The sequence below is a fragment of the Scyliorhinus canicula genome, chromosome 16, assembly GCF_902713615.1.
Source record: "Scyliorhinus canicula chromosome 16, sScyCan1.1, whole genome shotgun sequence".
NCBI lineage: Eukaryota > Metazoa > Chordata > Chondrichthyes > Carcharhiniformes > Scyliorhinidae > Scyliorhinus > Scyliorhinus canicula.
The window spans coordinates 70,152,629-70,170,331 of NC_052161.1; the positions used below are offsets into that span (position 1 = coordinate 70,152,629).

At 47.7% G+C, this 17,703-nt stretch overlaps 1 protein-coding gene across 42 annotated transcripts in view; it reads right to left on the reverse strand.

The window, feature by feature from the left end:
- ank3b (ankyrin 3b) overlaps positions 1–17,703 on the reverse strand; it is an 888,954-nt gene that overhangs the window by 220,994 nt on the left and 650,257 nt on the right. For 35 of the 42 annotated variants that reach the window (XM_038773874.1, XM_038773871.1, XM_038773899.1 and 32 more), the window contains exons 5-8: positions 12,589–12,687; positions 11,538–11,723; positions 7,125–7,148; positions 3,213–3,311 (exon numbers count right to left, since the gene is read on the reverse strand). In XM_038773874.1, coding sequence (XP_038629802.1) covers positions 3,213–3,311; positions 7,125–7,148; positions 11,538–11,723; positions 12,589–12,687 — 408 coding nt within the window. The remainder of the gene's footprint in view (positions 1–3,212; positions 3,312–7,124; positions 7,149–11,537; positions 11,724–12,588; positions 12,688–17,703) is intronic. The other 7 variants (XM_038773869.1, XM_038773881.1, XM_038773879.1 and 4 more) reach the window with 1 other exon arrangement.

A 17,703-nucleotide genomic window follows, 5' to 3' on the forward strand; every position in this document is an offset into this window, starting at 1 on the left:
CAATAACCGCTTGAAAGTTCCTAAAGTGTCCGACTCCACTATCACAGCAGGCAGTCCATTCCACACACCCTAACCACTCTCTGAGTAAAGAACCTACCTCGGATATCCGTCCTTTATCTCCCACCCAAAATCTTATAGTTATGCCTCCTTGTAACAGCTACATCCACCCGAGGAAATAGTCTCTGAATGTCCACTCTATCTATCCCCCTCATCATCTTATAAACCTCTATTAAGTCACCTCTCCTCCTCCGCTCCAAAGAGAAAAGCCCTAGCTCCCTCTACCTTTCCTCATAAGACCTATCCTGCAAACCAGGCAGCATCCTGGTAAATCTCCTTTGCACCCTTTCCAATGCTTCCACATCCTTCCTATAATGAGGTGACCAGAACTGCACACAATACTCCAAATGTGGCCTCACCAGGGTCATGTATAGTTGCAGCATAACCCCGTGGCTTTAAACTCAAGCCCCCTGTTAATAAACGCTAACACACTATAAGCCTTCTTCACGGCTCTATCCACTTGAGTGGCAACCTTCAGAGATCGGTGGACATGAACCCCAAGATCTCTCTGTTCCTCCACATTCCTCAGAACCCTGCCGTTGACCCTGTAATCCGCATTCAAATTTTTTCTACCAAAATGAATCACCTCGCACTTATCAGGGTTAAACTCCATCTGCCATTTTTCAGCCCAGCTCTGCATCCTATGGTTGCTAAATTTGCTGATGACACAAAGATAGGTAGGACATTGAGCTGTACATAGGACAGAGGTGTTCAAAGGGAGAAAGATAGGCTAAGTGAACAGGCACAAATTTGGCAAATGGAGTATAACGTGGGAAATTACAAACTTGTCGACTTGGCAGGGAGAACAGAAAAGCAGTATACTATTTAAGTGACTAGGAAGGCAAATGGAATGCTGGCATTTGTTACAAAGGTGAATGGAGGCTCCTATTCTTACGAAACACTCATAATTTGTTGAATGTTAGGTAATAATCCACCCACCAGGCTGTTCAGGAAGTTTCCATCAAAGCACAAGACAGAAAGTGTCATTGGGTCGAGGGAGGCCCTGAAGGAAAATGTAAATCTGACAGTAGAATTGCTGAGGTCTCTGGCAGGAGCCTTCTGAGGCCCCTCGGGTAGGCCAATGTAAAATGAACAGATGAGAAACAGATGAGAGATCCGCTCTTTTATCTCTAGAGTTGTTTCCTCCATAGTCCCCCTTGACTTTGGCATACGCAGAGCCGAAAGCCAAAGGGGAGGGCGGCAGATTCACCCCCAGGCCACTGCCTGTGTGGCTCCAGCTGACCACCATGTTGTGTTGGTGCTTTGGGGTGACTCTTGCTCCAATTCCTCAACACCTGGGGCTGGCAGCTGGCCATCGTGCAGAGGTGCCACAGTTGTGCCGGGCAACACAGTGGCACAGAGATCAAACCTGTGGCCCTCTCCCCTCGTGGCCAAGGCAGCACTTAACATCCTAGTGATTCAACCTCACAGCACTGCAATTGTACCATTCTCTCTACTTGCAGTTTTTGAGATTTTGCAATCTCTGCAAAGATATCCAGTAACTGCAAGTCAAAGCCTACCACTTACAATCAATTTTCTGGGTTTTTTTGTTTAGAAAAATTGGAAATTAAAACAGTCGGTATCAGTAAAAGTGGCCTTGGAGCTCTCACAATTGTTAAAAGCCAGCTGGGTACTATCATTTTTTAGGCTGTGCTTGCCTGTCAGGCCGATATACGACTCCTGTCCCAAACCAGTGTGGTTGCCTATTAACTGCCCTGGGAAGTTCAACTAATTTGGTTGTATCAGAATTGTAACTAATGGTTCAAGAAGGCAGTCAACCTCCACCAGCTCAGGGGGAATGTATGGGCAATAAACACTGGCTTTACCGGCGATGCATACAGCCTAGGAATGAGTAAAGATACTGGTTTCCCGCCCCTTTTCCTTCAAACAGCTACGGAAAGTATTCCCCTATCTACCTAGCCCCACTGCCAACTACTACCTCTCAGTGGAAGAAGGGCATTAATAAACACAAGACATGTATGACACATTGTCGGCTATGAGGTTAGAGTGGGGTTATGCACTCAGATACGGCTGTACTCCAAATGTTTAAATATGGGTGGCAGGGTGCACAGTGGTTATCTCTGCTGCCTCACAGCGCCAGGGACCCAGGTTCGATTCCGACCGTGGGTCACTGTGTGTGAAGTTTCCACATTCTCCCCATGTCTGCGTGGGTTTCCTCCGGGTGCTCCGGTTTCCTCCCACAAGTTCCAAAAGATGTGCAGGTTAGGTGGATTGCTCATGCTAAATTGCACTTTTGTGCCCAAAGGTTAGGTGTGGTTGTGGGGAAATGGGCCTAGGTAGGGTGCTCTTTCAGAGGATCAGTGCAGACTCTATGGGCTGATTGGTCTCCTTCTGCACTGTAGAGATTCTATGATTCAGATTGTGGCCCGAGCCAGTCAGATGTGCAATTCACCTATTACTTCAAGTGACTCGTTCAACTGTACGCTTTCAATGGGGATACTGTGGTTTGAGGGCAAAGATATGATTGATTCAACCAATTTGCGAAAACCTCGTGTTTGAAGCAGATTCCCAGTGATGTTAACGGAACAGGGCCAGAGCTCATCTCAAACAGATCCAGACAGGGAAACCTCCAGTGGTGGAGAGTTGAGAGAACGTGGGTCCAAAGTCAGTCCAAGCACTCTACCCTGGCCACAAGGTGCCCCTGATTTTCACATACTGTATCCCACAGCAGCTGAATGAGACACTCAGTTACTGCATGCTAGCTTCACCTTGTTATGCCACACTATTTGTCACAACTTTGCCAGTTGTAAAATGTGCACTGTAAAATGCTTTGCAGACATTTTCCACTCAATGCGAGTAGGGGCAGGATCCGGCCTGTAGGCGGAGTGAATTCCTGAAAACCATCCTCTCAATTCTGTTGTCATTTTATGTTTGAAAGAAGTGACACTCATCAACTGACCGTGAGCAACGCCACAATATTTGTACCGGTACTTCAACAAATGGCATAATTTCACACAAGATTCCTTTCAAAAACACATGACACTAAATCTCAAGTTCGGACAAACACCACTTTCACGTTTGCGTTGGGCAGATTTTTGACTCGAGACCTGCAAGGGGAAAATATTAAGGAAGCACAGGGGGAAACGTAATAAAGTGTTCACCGGAAGAAGTCAAATCACAATTCAGGCTCTTACCCTGGCTGTGAAATCTACAGCAGCACCTCGATTCAGTAACAGCGTTGCTACATTTATATTCCCGTAGTGAGCAGCTATATGGAGAGGGGTAAAACCGCTCTGAAAGAAAGAAAAGATTTTGAGCTTTCAATTTTGCTTGCATTATGCACACCAGCCTCAAAGGCACTTCATTTCACCAAAGGCTTTTAAGCGGTTGCTGGTTAATGGAACCTGTGCACTTAGGCCCCAGAAACAGAACTCAGCAATGTCACATCCTCACTCCAGACTTTTGTTTGGTTTGTTATTGCTACACGAGCTACCTGCGCTTATTTTCAATGTCAGCCGGTCAAGTGCGCTCAGAAACCCAACGCGAGGGAGGGCCCTGCAGGGCTGAGATGCAACGAGCACTCGAGTCCTAACCTGGAGTTGCCACACATCTGTTAGGATTCACCCTGTCTCCTTCCAACAGTGAAGATACACTACCCAGCAGCCTCACAGGAGGATTGTGTGTGTTTGACCATCTCTGGAAACATCTGTGAAGGAGATGTTTGCACAAAGCGTGGTTTAACAAGATTAACAAGACCTCCGCTGACAGTATATTAATAGGAATATAAATTCACACCAAAGGACCAATTACAGAAAGTCCCATCGGCAAACTAGGGTGCCGAACACAAGTGCTAATTGTGTTCAATTCCACACACTGGTACTCCACAAGTTCGGTGGTGGTGGCGGCTCTGAGGATCTGGGTGCAATGGAGGAGATATAAGAGAGTGGAGGGAGCATCAGTTTGGACCCCGATTTATAATAACCACAGGTTTGTACCGGGTAGGCTAGATGGTGGGTTCCGGAGTTGGCAGAGGGCAGGAATTGGAAGGATGGGGGATTTATTTATAGACCGGAGCTTTCCCAGCTTGAAAGCTTTGGAGGATAAATTTAAATTGCCAGCAGGGAATGGTTTTAGTTATTTGCAGGTGCGAGACTTCCTGAGAAAACAGGTGCTGGCCTTTCCGCTGCTGCCGCCACGGGGGATACAGGATAGAGCAGTCTCCAGTACCTGGGTGGGAGAGGGGAAGGGATCGGATATTTACCAGGAGCTTTCGGAAGCAGAGGAAACTCCAGTGGAGGAGCTTAAGGGCAAGTGGGAGGACGAGCTAGGAGGAGAGATAGAGGCAGGGCTATGGGCAGATGCCCTAAACAGGATTAATACCTCCTCGTCATGCGCCAGGCTTAGCCTGATACAATTTAAGGTAGTCCACAGGGCACACATGACAGCGGCTAAGATGAGTAAGTTCTTCAGGGTTGAGGATAGGTGTGCACGGTGCACGGGAAGCCCAACAAATCATGTCCACGTGTTTTGGGCATGCCCGAAGCTTCGAGGGTTCTGGCAGGATTTTTCTCAGGCAAAGTCCACGGTACTAAAAACACGGGTGGTGCCGAGTCCGGAGATAGTGATTGGAGTGTTGGAAGAGCCGGGAGTTCAGTGGGCGAAAGAGGCCGATGTCCTGGCCTTTGCCTCCCTGGTAGCCCGGAGATAGATCTTGTTAATGTGGAGGGACTCAAAGCCCCCGAGTGTAGAGACCTGGGTTAGTGACATGGCTGTGTTTCTCAGTCTCGAGAAATTAAAGTTTGCCTTAAGAGGGTCAATGTTAGGGTTCTCCCGGAGGTGGCAGCCGTTCATCGACTTTCTCGGAGAAAATTAAAATGTCAGCAGATGCAGTATTCCAAAGGGAGGGGGTCAGGCGGATTGTTGTTGTATGGTTGAGGTGCATGAAGATTGGGCTGGAGGGGGGGCAAATGTTTATCTTACCATGTTGATGTCATTGTTTATGTTACTGTTATAAAGATTTTCAAATACCTTAATAAAATATTATTTTTTTAAAATTCCACACACTGGAATTCTGAAAGGGAATCCCCCTGAACCCCAGCATGTCTCACAGTTTATACAACTGGTGTTTTATGAAGTTGTGTGTTCTGCTGCATTACTTCCCTTGGGTTTTTTTCTGGATCCCAAAGGAGGCAGAATTTCATGAATGGGCTTAAAAAATAATAATTCATCACCCACCCCATCTCCAAATCTCAGTCAATGAACCGATTTGCAAGAGCCCCTTTTCAGAGTTGCAACAGAACCTAGACATCAACCAAAATGAAGAGGTGTGTGTAATAGGCAGCTGAATTAATCTCACCCAATGTCACAATTACCCCCAGTAACTCGAAAGTGTCATCTCCAAAACCCATTAACAGTTAGCTGGCTTCAAATAGTTCACTTACAAACATTCTACTGGAAATGCAGCTGGCCATGAGGCTTGGGCTCCATCTACCAGCGGTCCTTTACGCTAACACTGGCTCATCCCTTACCATTACCAGCAAAGCACCTTGTGCAACAACTTCCATGGACTTTAACCCCCTTTATCAGCATGGTCACGTCCTGCGTTTCAAACCAGCTTGGTTACCTTACTGTACTGAGAGGGTAGACAAAATCTTGCATTAAATATGCGCAAATTGAAATATTACGGTAAAATCTGAAATATTTATCAAGCCCTTTTTAAGCTTGTAAATTAGAAAGTGACTTACAAATCAGTGGGATCGTACACCGTGAATTTTGTAATATGAATAAAAGCAATGAGTGTGACCCAGTTATTGGATCTTACAGTAGAAATCAAGCCACACAGTTAAAATTCATCACTTGTCCGTGGACCCAAGCATGCTTACAGGGTACATTGGGAGAGGTGAGTTTTTAGCACAAAGTGACTAGTAGTTCACCATGGTGGAGGCCATTTCCCATTCAACAGAGTTATGTGCTGTCGCCATCAACAACATACATAACTGGCAGTCACATTATTATCCAGTTCCACGGGATACTGTGGCAGCCACCAGCATTAACAAAGCCTGCATTACTTTCAATTGTGGCTTGCTGTCTCCCCAGCCAGAAGTATGGGGCAACACACATCCCATTTACAGGAGTGGTCAAGAGAACAGGGCAAAGATCTAAGTGACTTGTGCATGTAACCATGCTTGGCCAGAGGTTTCTGAACCGGCAAGTACTCGGATCGATAAAACGGACCTTCCCTTTCTCCAGAAACCAGGCCAAATCCAGCACCAACTGTTCTTAGCAATCCGACACATTTGGGCGCAGTCCCATTTGGCAGGTAGCTCATCTCCATCTTTGTGCAGTATTCAGACACGGCTCGTCATCTTGTGTTTGAGTGATTAAGAGCATGCAACTAATAATTCGGGCTCCGCACTACCGGAGTCCTGGAGTTACTAGGCGCATTTGCAAAAACGTTCAGCAAGTTTCATAGCCATGCTTACTGTGGGGCAGGGTGGAGGAGGGGGATGTGGGGGGGGGGGGGGGGGGGAGGAGGAGGAAGATACTGTATTTTAAGAGATGTGTCTGTGTTTTCTTATTTTTAAAAAAGGCTCTCAAAGCCCTTCTTTGCTGACACTTGCAGGGTAAGTGTCATGCAGCAGCCTAAGAAGTCAACCTTGGATGCACGCTCGATCAGGGCTGTCTGCAGTTCTCAGTATATTTATTACCCGAGTATATACCTCAGTATATTTATCGTAACCCGAGCAAGAGCCCCCCCCCCCCCCCCCCCCCCCCCCCAGTCAGCTCTTCCGAGCACGATCGGGTTTGCATTCTGATCAAAATAAACGAGAGGCGGGAGGTTAACCACCTTTGGCAACTCAGAAAAGGGCAACAGAAGGGGGAATGGCAGGCGAATATTCTGGGCCGAAAGCTCCCAGGTCTAACTGCAGAAAGCCCTGGGGTTCGATCTACTTCTCTAGTTTCGGACATGCTACATTATCGGAAGCCGTTAAACTCTCCAAACCAACAAAAGAAAGGAAGCATAGCCAGAAAATATTTAAAGAAAAAGAGATGATGCAGCAGCAGCACGAAGGTTATGAGTGACGTGGCATATAATATATATATACCTCTGTGGTCCTATTCACCATCATCTACGATAGCACATTGGGCAGAGGAGAGAAGGGAAAGAAAAATGAAGGATTAGTTCACCAACGGATGATGCGAGTCCCTAAAACCCTGCGATGACGAACAGAAAAGAAAGCAGTGATCCAAGCCAAATGGGAAGTAGAGACAGCAACAGAACGAAAGGAGAGGGGGAAAGTAAAGGACCCAATTTGGGGAGGGGCTGAAGGGCAAAAGATTCCTGGCACGCCGATTCCACATGAGCTGAAATGTATCCTCACAAATGAAAATGTGTGAACACAATTCTCGAAAAGGAAAGCAATCACAGACACCCCTGTAAAACAAAAAGAATTTGCAAAAGTTTTACTTTGGTTCAGCTCGAGATGGAGTTGCCAACTCTGGTTGGGCACGTTCCTGGAGGTTCCATCACATGAGCTTCCCCCCCTCCAGCCACCCCCAGCTCACTCCAATCATATCCATCCTGGCAGAACAATGGCTTCTCCAGGCAATTGGAAAATGTACAGACATTTTGTTACCTAAGTGGATGCTCGGAACATCAAAAATAAAATGGTTTTTAATACCCTGATAGTTTGCCTCCAGTGTCACTCGCACCGGTGTTCTGGAGATTGATCTTCAATTCCTGAAGACACCAGTTCAATTTTGCTGGATAGGCAACCCGACTTAAAACGTACCAGACGGCCAAAAAATAAATGGAGAATAAAACGGCCTCACCAGTTTTGGTGTTTGCTTTGCTCCTCCACTTGACCAACACAATTGTGAGTGGGCCACAGATTGGAGAGAGAAAGAAAGAGAGAGAGCCACAGGTTAAGGGGAGAGAGACACGCACAGGTTAGAGAGAGAGAGTCACAAGTTAGAGAGAAAGACACGCACAGGTTAGAGTGAGAGAGTCACAGGTTAGAGAGTGAGGGAGAGAGAGAGAGAGAGAGAGAGAGAGAGTGCGCCACGGGCTATGGGCCAAGTGCTGGCCAATGAGGTTAGGTAGTCCGGTTTCTTTCTTGCGTCGGTGCAGACTTGATGGGCCGAAGGGCCTCTTCTGCGTGGTATTATTCTGTGATTCAGGATTTGAGAGAGAGAGAGAGCCACGGGTCAGAGAGAGAGAGAGAGAGAGGCAGCGAGAGAGAGCGCTTGTCACAAATAAGATTAGGTAAGCAGGTCAGGTGTCTTTCATGCGTCGGTGCAGACTCAATGGGCCGAAGGGCCCATTCTGCACTATTATTCTGTGATTCTGGGTTTGAGAGAGAGAAAGAGAGAGCGAAAGCACCACAGGTTAGAGAGAGAGAAGAGAGAGAGAGAGAGAGCAAGAGAGAGAGCACCACAGATTAGAGGGAGCTACAGGTAAGTGAGAGAGAGAGAGCGCCACAGGTTGGAGAGAGAGAAGAGAAAGAGAGAGAGAGAGAGCAAGAGTGAGAGCGAGAGAGAGCACCACAGGTTAGAGAGAGAGCCACAGGTAAGAGAGAGAGAGAGAGAGAGAGAGAGAGAGAGAGAGAGAGAGAGAGAGAGAGAGAGAGAGCCACAGGTTTGTGTGAGTGAGGGAGAGAGAGAGGGAGAGAGTGAGAGCCACAGATGAGAGAAAGAGTGAGAGCCATGGGTTAGAGAGTGAGAGGGAGCGACATGGGCTCGAGAGAGCACGAGAACGAGAACCATAGGTTAGAGCGAGAGAGAGCCACAGGTTAGAGAATGCGCCATGAATTTGAGAGAGCCAGCCATAGGTTTGGGAGAGAGAGCACCACATGTTGAGAGAGCCAGCCATGGATTAGAGAGGGAGAGAGAGAGAGGCGAGAGAGAGGGGCGAGAGCGAGGCGAGAGAGAGAGAGAGAGAGAGATGTGAGAGAGAGAGAGAGAGAGGTGGGAGAGTGAGGCGAGAGAGCGAGGCCGAGAGAGAAAGGCGAGAGAGAAAGGCGAGAGAGAGAGAGCAAAACAGGAAAGAGATGGAGAGCGTACCATAGGTTAGAGAGAGCCACAAGTTTCTGTGAAAGAGAGCCACGGGTTAGGGAGAGAGAGGGAACACGAACGTGCCACGAGTTAGTTAGAGGGAGAGAGAAAACCATAGGTCAAAGAGGGAGAGGCACAGGGTAGAGTTAGAGCCACAGGTTAGGGAGAGAGAATCAGAGGTTAGAGAGAGAGAGCAACAGGTTAGAGAGAAGAGCGAGCCACAGGTTAGAGAGAGTGAAAGAGAGAACCATAGTTTAGAGAAAGAGAGAGGGCGTGCCACCGGTTAGAGAGAGAAAGAGTACCACAGATTAGAGAGAGAGGGGGAGCCACAGGTTAGACAGGGAGGGAGAGACAACAGGTTAGAAAGAGAGAGAGCCATGGGTTTGAGAGAGAGAGAGAACCATAGATTACAGAGAGGGAGAGAGGTGTCTCGGCCAGGGGTGGGGGGGGCTGCCATTCCGTAGGGCAGGGACTCACTTTAGATACCTGGGAGTGCAGGTTGCTCAGTATTGGGGGGGGGGGGGGGGGGGGGGGGGGGGGGGGGGGACTCGTAGGGACAATATTTCTAGTTTGGTGGGGAGGGTGAAAGCTGATCTGGCAAGGTGGGATGGTCTCCCTCGGTCACTGGCGGGTCGGGTACAGGCGGTTAAAACAAATGCGCTGACGCGATTCCTGTTTATTTTTCAATGCCTGCCGATTTTCCTGCCAGACATTTTTTTAGAGAGATTGAAGGGATGATTACCTTGTTCATATGGGGAGGAAAGGTGGCCAGAATTAAGAAGGTGTTACTACAGAGAGGAAGGCAGGCAGGGGGTTTGGGTCTTCTGAACCTGATGTGTTATTACTGGGCGGCGAATGTGGAGAAGGTGCGGAGCTGGGTCAGAGGGGTTGACTCCCAATGGGTAAGATTGGAGGAGAGTTTGGGTAGGGGGTCGGGATTGAAGGCCCTAGCGACAGCAGCGCTCCCGATACTCAGGGAGTCTGGTAGTTATAGCTTCATTGAGAATTTGGAGGCAGTTTCGGGTTGGGGGCACGGTCAAGAGAAATGCCCATTCAGGGGAACCATAGAATAGAGCCAGGAAAGTGGAATAGAATTTTTTGGAGATGAGAGGAGAAAGGAATTAGGACACTAAAAGATTTGTTTCTTGGGGGTCGTTTTGCGGGATTGAAGGAACCTGGAGCGAAGCAGGGGGAAATATTTAGATACATGCAGGATCAAAACATTGCCAGAAAGGAGATACAGAGCTTCCCAGTAGAGTCGGCCTCCACATTGCTAGAGGAGGTGCTGACGACAGGGGGACTGGAGAAGGGGGTTTACGTGGCTATTTTGGAGGAGGAGAAGGCGCCACTAGAAGGGATCAAGGCAAAGTGGGAGGAAGAGTTGGGAGAGGGTATGGAGGAGGGGTTCTGGTGTGAGGTGCTCCGGAGGGTATATAGAGCACACCTTACGAGGGCGAGGATGAGCCAATTCTTTGAGTGGGGGGGGGCGCAAACCATGTTCGCATGTTTTGGTCCTCTAATCTCTCAATTGGTACACGTGAAATTGGACCCGGGCCTTCGGGAGGCCAAATTCGGGGAGTCGGACCAGCCGGGGTTGGAAATGGGCACCTTAGCCACGTTGATCGCCCGAAGGTAGATCCTGTTAGGGTGGAGATCAACCTCTCCACCCTGTGCCCCGGTGTGGCAGGGGGACCTGCTGGAATTCTTGATGCTTGAAAAGGTCAAATTTGAACTGAGGGGAAGGATGGAGGGGTTCTACAATTCATGGGCGTTATTCATTATGCACTTTCGAGAATTGGATCAGATCGAACATTAGAGGGGGTTGGGGGCTGGGGGGGAAGGGGACTGTATGTGTTAATGGTGACTATGGGTGATTCCTGATTCCTTTTTGTCATTTGTTTATGTTAACATGCGGCCCAATGTCTGGGGTTTGGTGGGAGGATGGGATCATTGTTATTGATATGGGGACTGACATTACATTTGTTACTGATTATTTTTTATTGTTGGGTGTAAATTTGGGGAAAAATGTGAAAACGGAGGAGAATCAAAATTGTTTTTTAGAAAAGAGAGAGAGAGAGAGAGCCACAGGTTAGAGAGGAAGGGAGGGAGAGATAGGCAGGTTAGAAAGAGAGAGAGCCACAGGTTAGAGAAAGAGAGCCACAGGTTAGAAAGGTTGGGAGGGAGAGGCAGAGTGGTTAGAAAGAGAGAGCCATGGGTTTGAGAGAGAGAAAGCACCATAGGTTAGAGAGAGAGAGAGAACTATAGGTTAGAGAGTGACAGAGAGCCATAAGTTAGAGAGAGCAAGAGCACCACAGGTTAGAGAGAGAGAGAACCACAGGTTAGAGAGAGAGAGAGAGAGAGAGCGCACCACAGGTTAGAAAGAGTTTAGAAAGGGGGAAGAGCACAGGTTAGAGAGAGAAAGCAACGCTTTGCAGCAAAGCACAGACATGATGAGCGAGGCTTACCTTGGATTCAACATCAGCATTGTGGTCATTCTGTAGGAGCAGTGCAGCAGCTTTGGTGTCGTCCTTGCGGGCAGCAATGTGCAGGGCTGGCAGGCGGACCTTCCCCTTTGTGTCGTTCTCCAGCAGCAGGGAGACCACCTGGTCGTGGCCTTGCTGCAACGCCACTGCCAGCGGAGTAAAGCCATCCTGCAGGAGAGAAACAGAAAGGACTGAATTATGTCCCTGACACTGTTTGCGTGTTGGGCCCTCACTTACCAAGAAAGCAGTGAGATTGTGGAATTCGAGGCTAAAATGAGTTTGGCATGAAAAAAAGAATAGACAGTTATGCTAATACTATTTAGATGAAATAGGTGAGAGGAGCTTGTGCGGAACGCAAACACTATATAGAGCTGCTGGATTGAATTATCCGTGTACAAATCTCACGGTAATTTAAATAACTCACTATGAAGCAGCAATGGTTTAACTCAGCTTTGTAAGGATGTTAGAGGAAGGTCCCAGCATCTAGATGCTGGCCAGTCGCAGTCAGGATGGTCCACTTTTCCCTTAACCCAGCAATAGTACTCAATTCTGTTTTTTGCCTTTGAAGGCGACATAGCCCTGCACCATGAAGCCTCCGATAACACGTGCCAATGTTTAAATCTACGACCGCACTGATTGGCATTGCATCATTTGACGAATTGGGTTGCACTTTCAAAGAGCAAGCAAAGGTAGGATGGGCCAAATGGCAAACCTATGTGCTGTATGATCCTGTAATCATAACATTGCTTACAATAACAGATGTTAAGACATCTGATTTGGGGTTTAACTCACCCGTTCTATAGCATAATAATCACCAGATAAGGAATGAATGAATGAAGGAGATGATTGTGGATCTTGGCACTGGAGCAGTGCTTGCAGACAGTTTATAAAACTAAATATGTCCCATGTGATCCATCAGGGCAATACAACCGAGGAAATTCTTTCTATGCCATGTGTCCCATGTTTTTAAATGATGCTGAAGAGTGATGTGGCTATATTGATCAAGACAGAGAGGATGGAGATGTGAAGTTACCTCAGTCGCGATGCTCTGACTTGCACCGTTGTCCAGAAGAAACTTCACAACTTCAAGATGATTTTCCTGTGCAGCCATGTATAAAGGAGTGAAGCCATTCTGCAAATTGAGAGGAGAAAAAAGTCACTTTTAGTCAGTCTGTAAAGCTTTTTGGTCAGTTTCTTAAGCTGCGTCCTTTCTCTGAAAAATGAATTTTGCCAAGTGTGACTGGTGTGCTCTCTCCACACTTACAGGCCAAGATACAGCATAATAATAATAATCGCTTATTGTCACAAGTAGGCTTCAATGAAGTTACTGTGAAAAGCCCCTAATCGGCACATTCCGGCGCCTGTTCAGGGAGGCCGGTACGGGAATTGAACCCACGCTGCTGGCATTATTCTGTATCACAAGCCAGCTGTTTAGCCCACTGTGCTAAACCAGCCCCATGTGACTTGATTGGAATTCCAACGTTTGCAGTAATCCTTATTTTGAACTTTTTTGATTCTGTGTACGAAACAGTTGAATAATAATAACCTTTTATTGTCACAAGTAGGTTTACAGTAACACAGCAATGAAGCTACTGTGAAAAGCCCCGAGTCGCCACATTCCGGCGCCTGTTCGGGTGATGGTGCAGACTGGGTGGGCCCTGATTACATTATTGGACTCAAATCTGCATTTTTAAATGAAAGCCCCACTTGCTTACTGCTGGTGTCCTGCTTGACTGCTGAAAAGAGCAGGTTAAAATCTGGATCAATCAGGAAGGCAGCAGGATAAGAGGTGTTCAGTGGTAGATTTACTTTGACTGCCCCACACTAAGCAGCTGTCAGACTGAGATTCCAACAGGAGAGAAGTAGACTAGGAGCAACGTCTTTATGGTGGGACAATTGAGGAACAGTGGAGGACTACCAAAAGGATTTTTCACAGTGTACAGCAAAGTGTATACCCGTGAAAAGTAAGGACTGGAGGAAAAAGGGTAATCAGTCATAGATACCTAAGGAAATAAAGAAGGGTATCATATTGAAAGAAAATGCATACTGTTATGAGAGGTGTTTTCAGTACCCCAAAATGTATCATGGAGTTCAACCAACCCCCACCTTTAATGGATTGTTGCTTTTGAAGCACACGGCTTGTTCCCCAGGTGTAGTATTACAATTATGGACACGTGATTTTTAAAAACAAAACAATGATTATTCCATGAACTCAAATTAACCTTTTAAATAAACATTGGATCTCTTAACACCCCTTACTTCAAAGATAATCCCGAAAATAATACACTACCCAATCCTGCAAACCGCTCATTTACACATCCAAAAGACTTCACTTTCACAAAAACAGTAACACACCAGGCTAAAGTTATTATATATTTTCTGTTGGATGGCAGAGATATATCAGCTTGGTTGACTTCAGCTCCAGCACCTTGCTTTTTCTTCATGCAACTCACAGCCAAAAACACAGTCACACCCAAGCTGATGTCTCAAACTGAAACTAAAAACTCCCAAAAAGCAGATGTGAGCTCAGCTGCCTCCCTGTGACATCACTTCAGTAATATGATCAGCTCCATTTCTTAAAGGTACATTTCTTAAACATCCAATTCTTAAAGGCACTCTCACATGACAATGCAAAGTGCAAAGATTAGTGGGAAACCAGAGGTTTGGGAAATCTTTAAAAGTTAACAGAAAGCCACAAAAAAAGCTATAAAGAAAACTAAGATAGATCATGAGAATAAACTAGCTCAGAATGTAAAAGCAGATAGCAACGGTTTTACAAATATATAAACCAAAAAAGTGTGGCTAACGTCAACATTGGTCCTTTAGAGGATGAGAAGGGGGATTTAATAATGGGAAATGAGGAAATGGCTGAGGCATTGAACAGGTATTTTGTGTCGGTCTTCACAGTGGAAAACACAAATAACATGCCAATAATTGAAGGCAAGGAGGCTATGGCAGGTGTGGGCCCAGACACGATCATCATCACTAAGGAGGTAGTGTTGGGCAAGCTAATGTGGCTAAAGGTAGACAAGTCTCCTGGCCCTGATGGAAATAGCAAATGCGCTCATGGTAATTTACCAAACTTCGCTGGACTCTGGGACGGTTCCGGCAGATTGGAAAACAGCAAATGTTAAAAAAGGAGGTAGACAAAAGGCTTGTAGCTATAGACCAGTTAGCTTAACTTCTGTGGTGGGGGAAATTCTTGAATCTATCATCAAGGAAGAAATAGCGAGACATCTGGATAGAAAATGTCCCATTGGGCAATCATAGCATGGGTTCATTAAAGGCAGGTCATGTTTAAGTAATTTACTGGAATTCTTCTTTGACACATTACGAGCGCGGTGATACCAGTGGATGTGGTGGGTCTGGATTTCCAGAAGGCATTCGACAAGGCGCCACACAAAAGGTTGCTGTATAAGATAAAGGCACATGGCATTTCAGGTAATGTATTAGCATGGATAGAGGATTGTTAACTAACAGAAAGCAAAGAGTGGGGATAAATGGGTGTTTTTCTGGTTGGCGATCAGTGGCTAATGTTGTGCCTCGGGAATCAGTGTTGGGACTGCAATTGTTTACAATTTACATAGATGGGGTGTTGTCCACAGGTAAGGTTGTGGAGCAGCTTAGGAAGGCGAGGGGCACGATTTATGAGCATGGGGAGAAAGCCAATAGAATGCTTGCACAGCAATGGAGGAAGAGGGAAGCGGCCCTGGAAACTCCCTGATACTGAAACGGGACAAAGACCCGGAGACATGTGGGTTCTATAGGCCAATCTCTCTGCTCAATGTAGATGCAAAATTACTGGCCAAGCTTTTGGCTTCTAGGATTGAGGACTGCGTGCTGGACGTTATTATGGAAGACCAAACCAGGTTCGTCAAGGGCAGGCAGCTAGTGGCCAATCTAGGAAGGCTGCTGAATGTGATCCGGGTTGAGTGGGACTATTTATGGGAGGAGTTGGGACGATTTGGGGAGGGTTTTATTGACTGGGTTAGGCTGCTGTACCAGGCTCCGGAGGCTAGTGTAAGGACGAATAGGACGACGTCTGACTATTTTAGACTGTACCGAGGGAGAAGTCAGGGGTGCCCCCTCTCCCCACTGCTGTTTGCGCTCGCAATAGAGCTGCTAGCAATTGCTCTGAGAGCTTCAAAGGGCTGAAAGGTGCTGGTTCAGGGGTGGGTGGAACACAAAGTCTCGTTATACGCCGACGACCTGCTCTTGTACGTCACGGATCCAGTGGCTGAGATGGATGGAATCGTGTGAATTTTGAGGGAATTCGGCCAGTTCTCGAGGTATAAACTGAACATGGCAAAGAGTGAGTTGTTTGTAGTCCAGGCGAGGGACCAGGAGGGTTGGTTGAGGGTGCTGCCATTCAGGTTACTGGGGGATAGTTTCAGGTACTTAGGGATACAGGTGGCGCGGGACTGGGGCCCTCTGCACAAGTTGAACTTATCCCGGTTGGTGGAGCAAATGAGGGTCAAGTTTCGGAGGTAGGATGCACTCCCACTGACACTATCGGGGAGAGTGCGGGCGGTGAAAATGACGATCCTCCTGAGATTTCTGTGTCTCCCCATTTTCATTCCACGGTCCTTTTTTAAAAGGGTCAATAAAATGATTATGGGATTTGTGTGGGCGGGAAAGTCCCCGCGGGTGAAGAGGGTGATGCTCGAGGGAACCGAGGGAAAGAGGGGCTGGCGCTGCCAAATCTTAGCAATTACTACTGGGCGGCCAACATATCTATGATAACGAAGTGGATGGTGGGTGCGGAGACGGTTTGGGGGCGGATGGAGGCTGCTTCATTCAGGGGGAACCAGTTTGGCAGCCCTGGTTACGGCGCCCCTGCTGCTCCGCCGGCACAGTACTCCACCAGCCCGATAGTGGTGGCGACTTTGCAGATCTGGGGCCAATGGAGGAGGCACATGGGGAAGTGAGAGCATCGGTTTGGTCCCCAATTTGCGATAATCACCAGTTTGCCCAAGGGAATATGGACGGTGGGTTCCGAATATGGCGGAGGGCTGGGATTGAGAGGATGGGGGATCTATTCTTAGAAGGGAACTTCCTGAGCATGAGGGTGCTGGAGGAGAAATTTGGGCTGGTGAGAGGGAATGATTTCAGGTACTTGCAGGTGCGGGACTTTCTACGCAGACAGATTCCATCCTTCCCATGCCTGCCACTTAGGGGGATCCAGGACAGGGTAGTGTCCAGTGGATGGGTGGGAGAGGGGAGGGTCTCGGATATATATAAAGAACTTATGGGAGCAGAGGTGACGCAGACCGAGGAGCTGGAGCTTAAGTTGGAAGAGGAGCTCTGAGTTGAGATAGAAGAGGGCATATGGGCAGAAGCGTTGAGCAGGGTAAACGCGACCGCAACATGCGCCAGGCTCAGCCTGATCCAATTCAAGGTCGTCCACCGGGCCCACATGACAGTGGCCCAGATGAGTAAATTCTTTGGATTGGAGGACAGGTGCGCCAGATGTGCGGGAGGACCAGCGAACTATGTCCACATGTTCTGGGCATGTCCAAAGCTCAGGGGGCACTGGCAGGGATTCGCGGACGTTATGTCCCGGGTACTGAAAACAAGGGTGGTGATGAGACCAGAGGTGGCAATTTTTGGGGTTTCAGAGGACCCGAGAGTCCAGGGGGAGAGAGAGGCCGGCGTTCTGGCCTTTGCTTCCCTGGTAGCCCGACAACGAATACAGCTGGCGTGGAGGGACTCAATACCCCCGAAGTCGGAGGCCTGGCTATCGGACATGGCGAGCTTTCTCGGTCTGGAGAAAATTAAGTTCACTCTGAGAGGGTCACTGTCAGGGTTCGCCCGGAGGTGGCAACCATTTATCGACTTCTTCGCGGAATGTTAATCGTCAGCCGGGGGAGGGGGGGGGGGGGGGGGGGGGGGGGGAACGGACGGACGTAGATCGTAGATTAGGGGGTTAATTAGGCGGGTCCTTGTGAGATGGGGGCTGGTATTTGCATTATGTTTATTGTTCTTTGCACACTGTCCTGTACTGTTGCTATTTACTTTGCCAAAAATGCCTCAATGAAATTGTTTATTAAAAAAAAAATCACATAGATGATCTGTAGTTGAGGACCAAGTGTAATGTGTCAAAGTTCACAGATAACACTGAGATAACTGGTAGAGCAAAGTGTGCAAT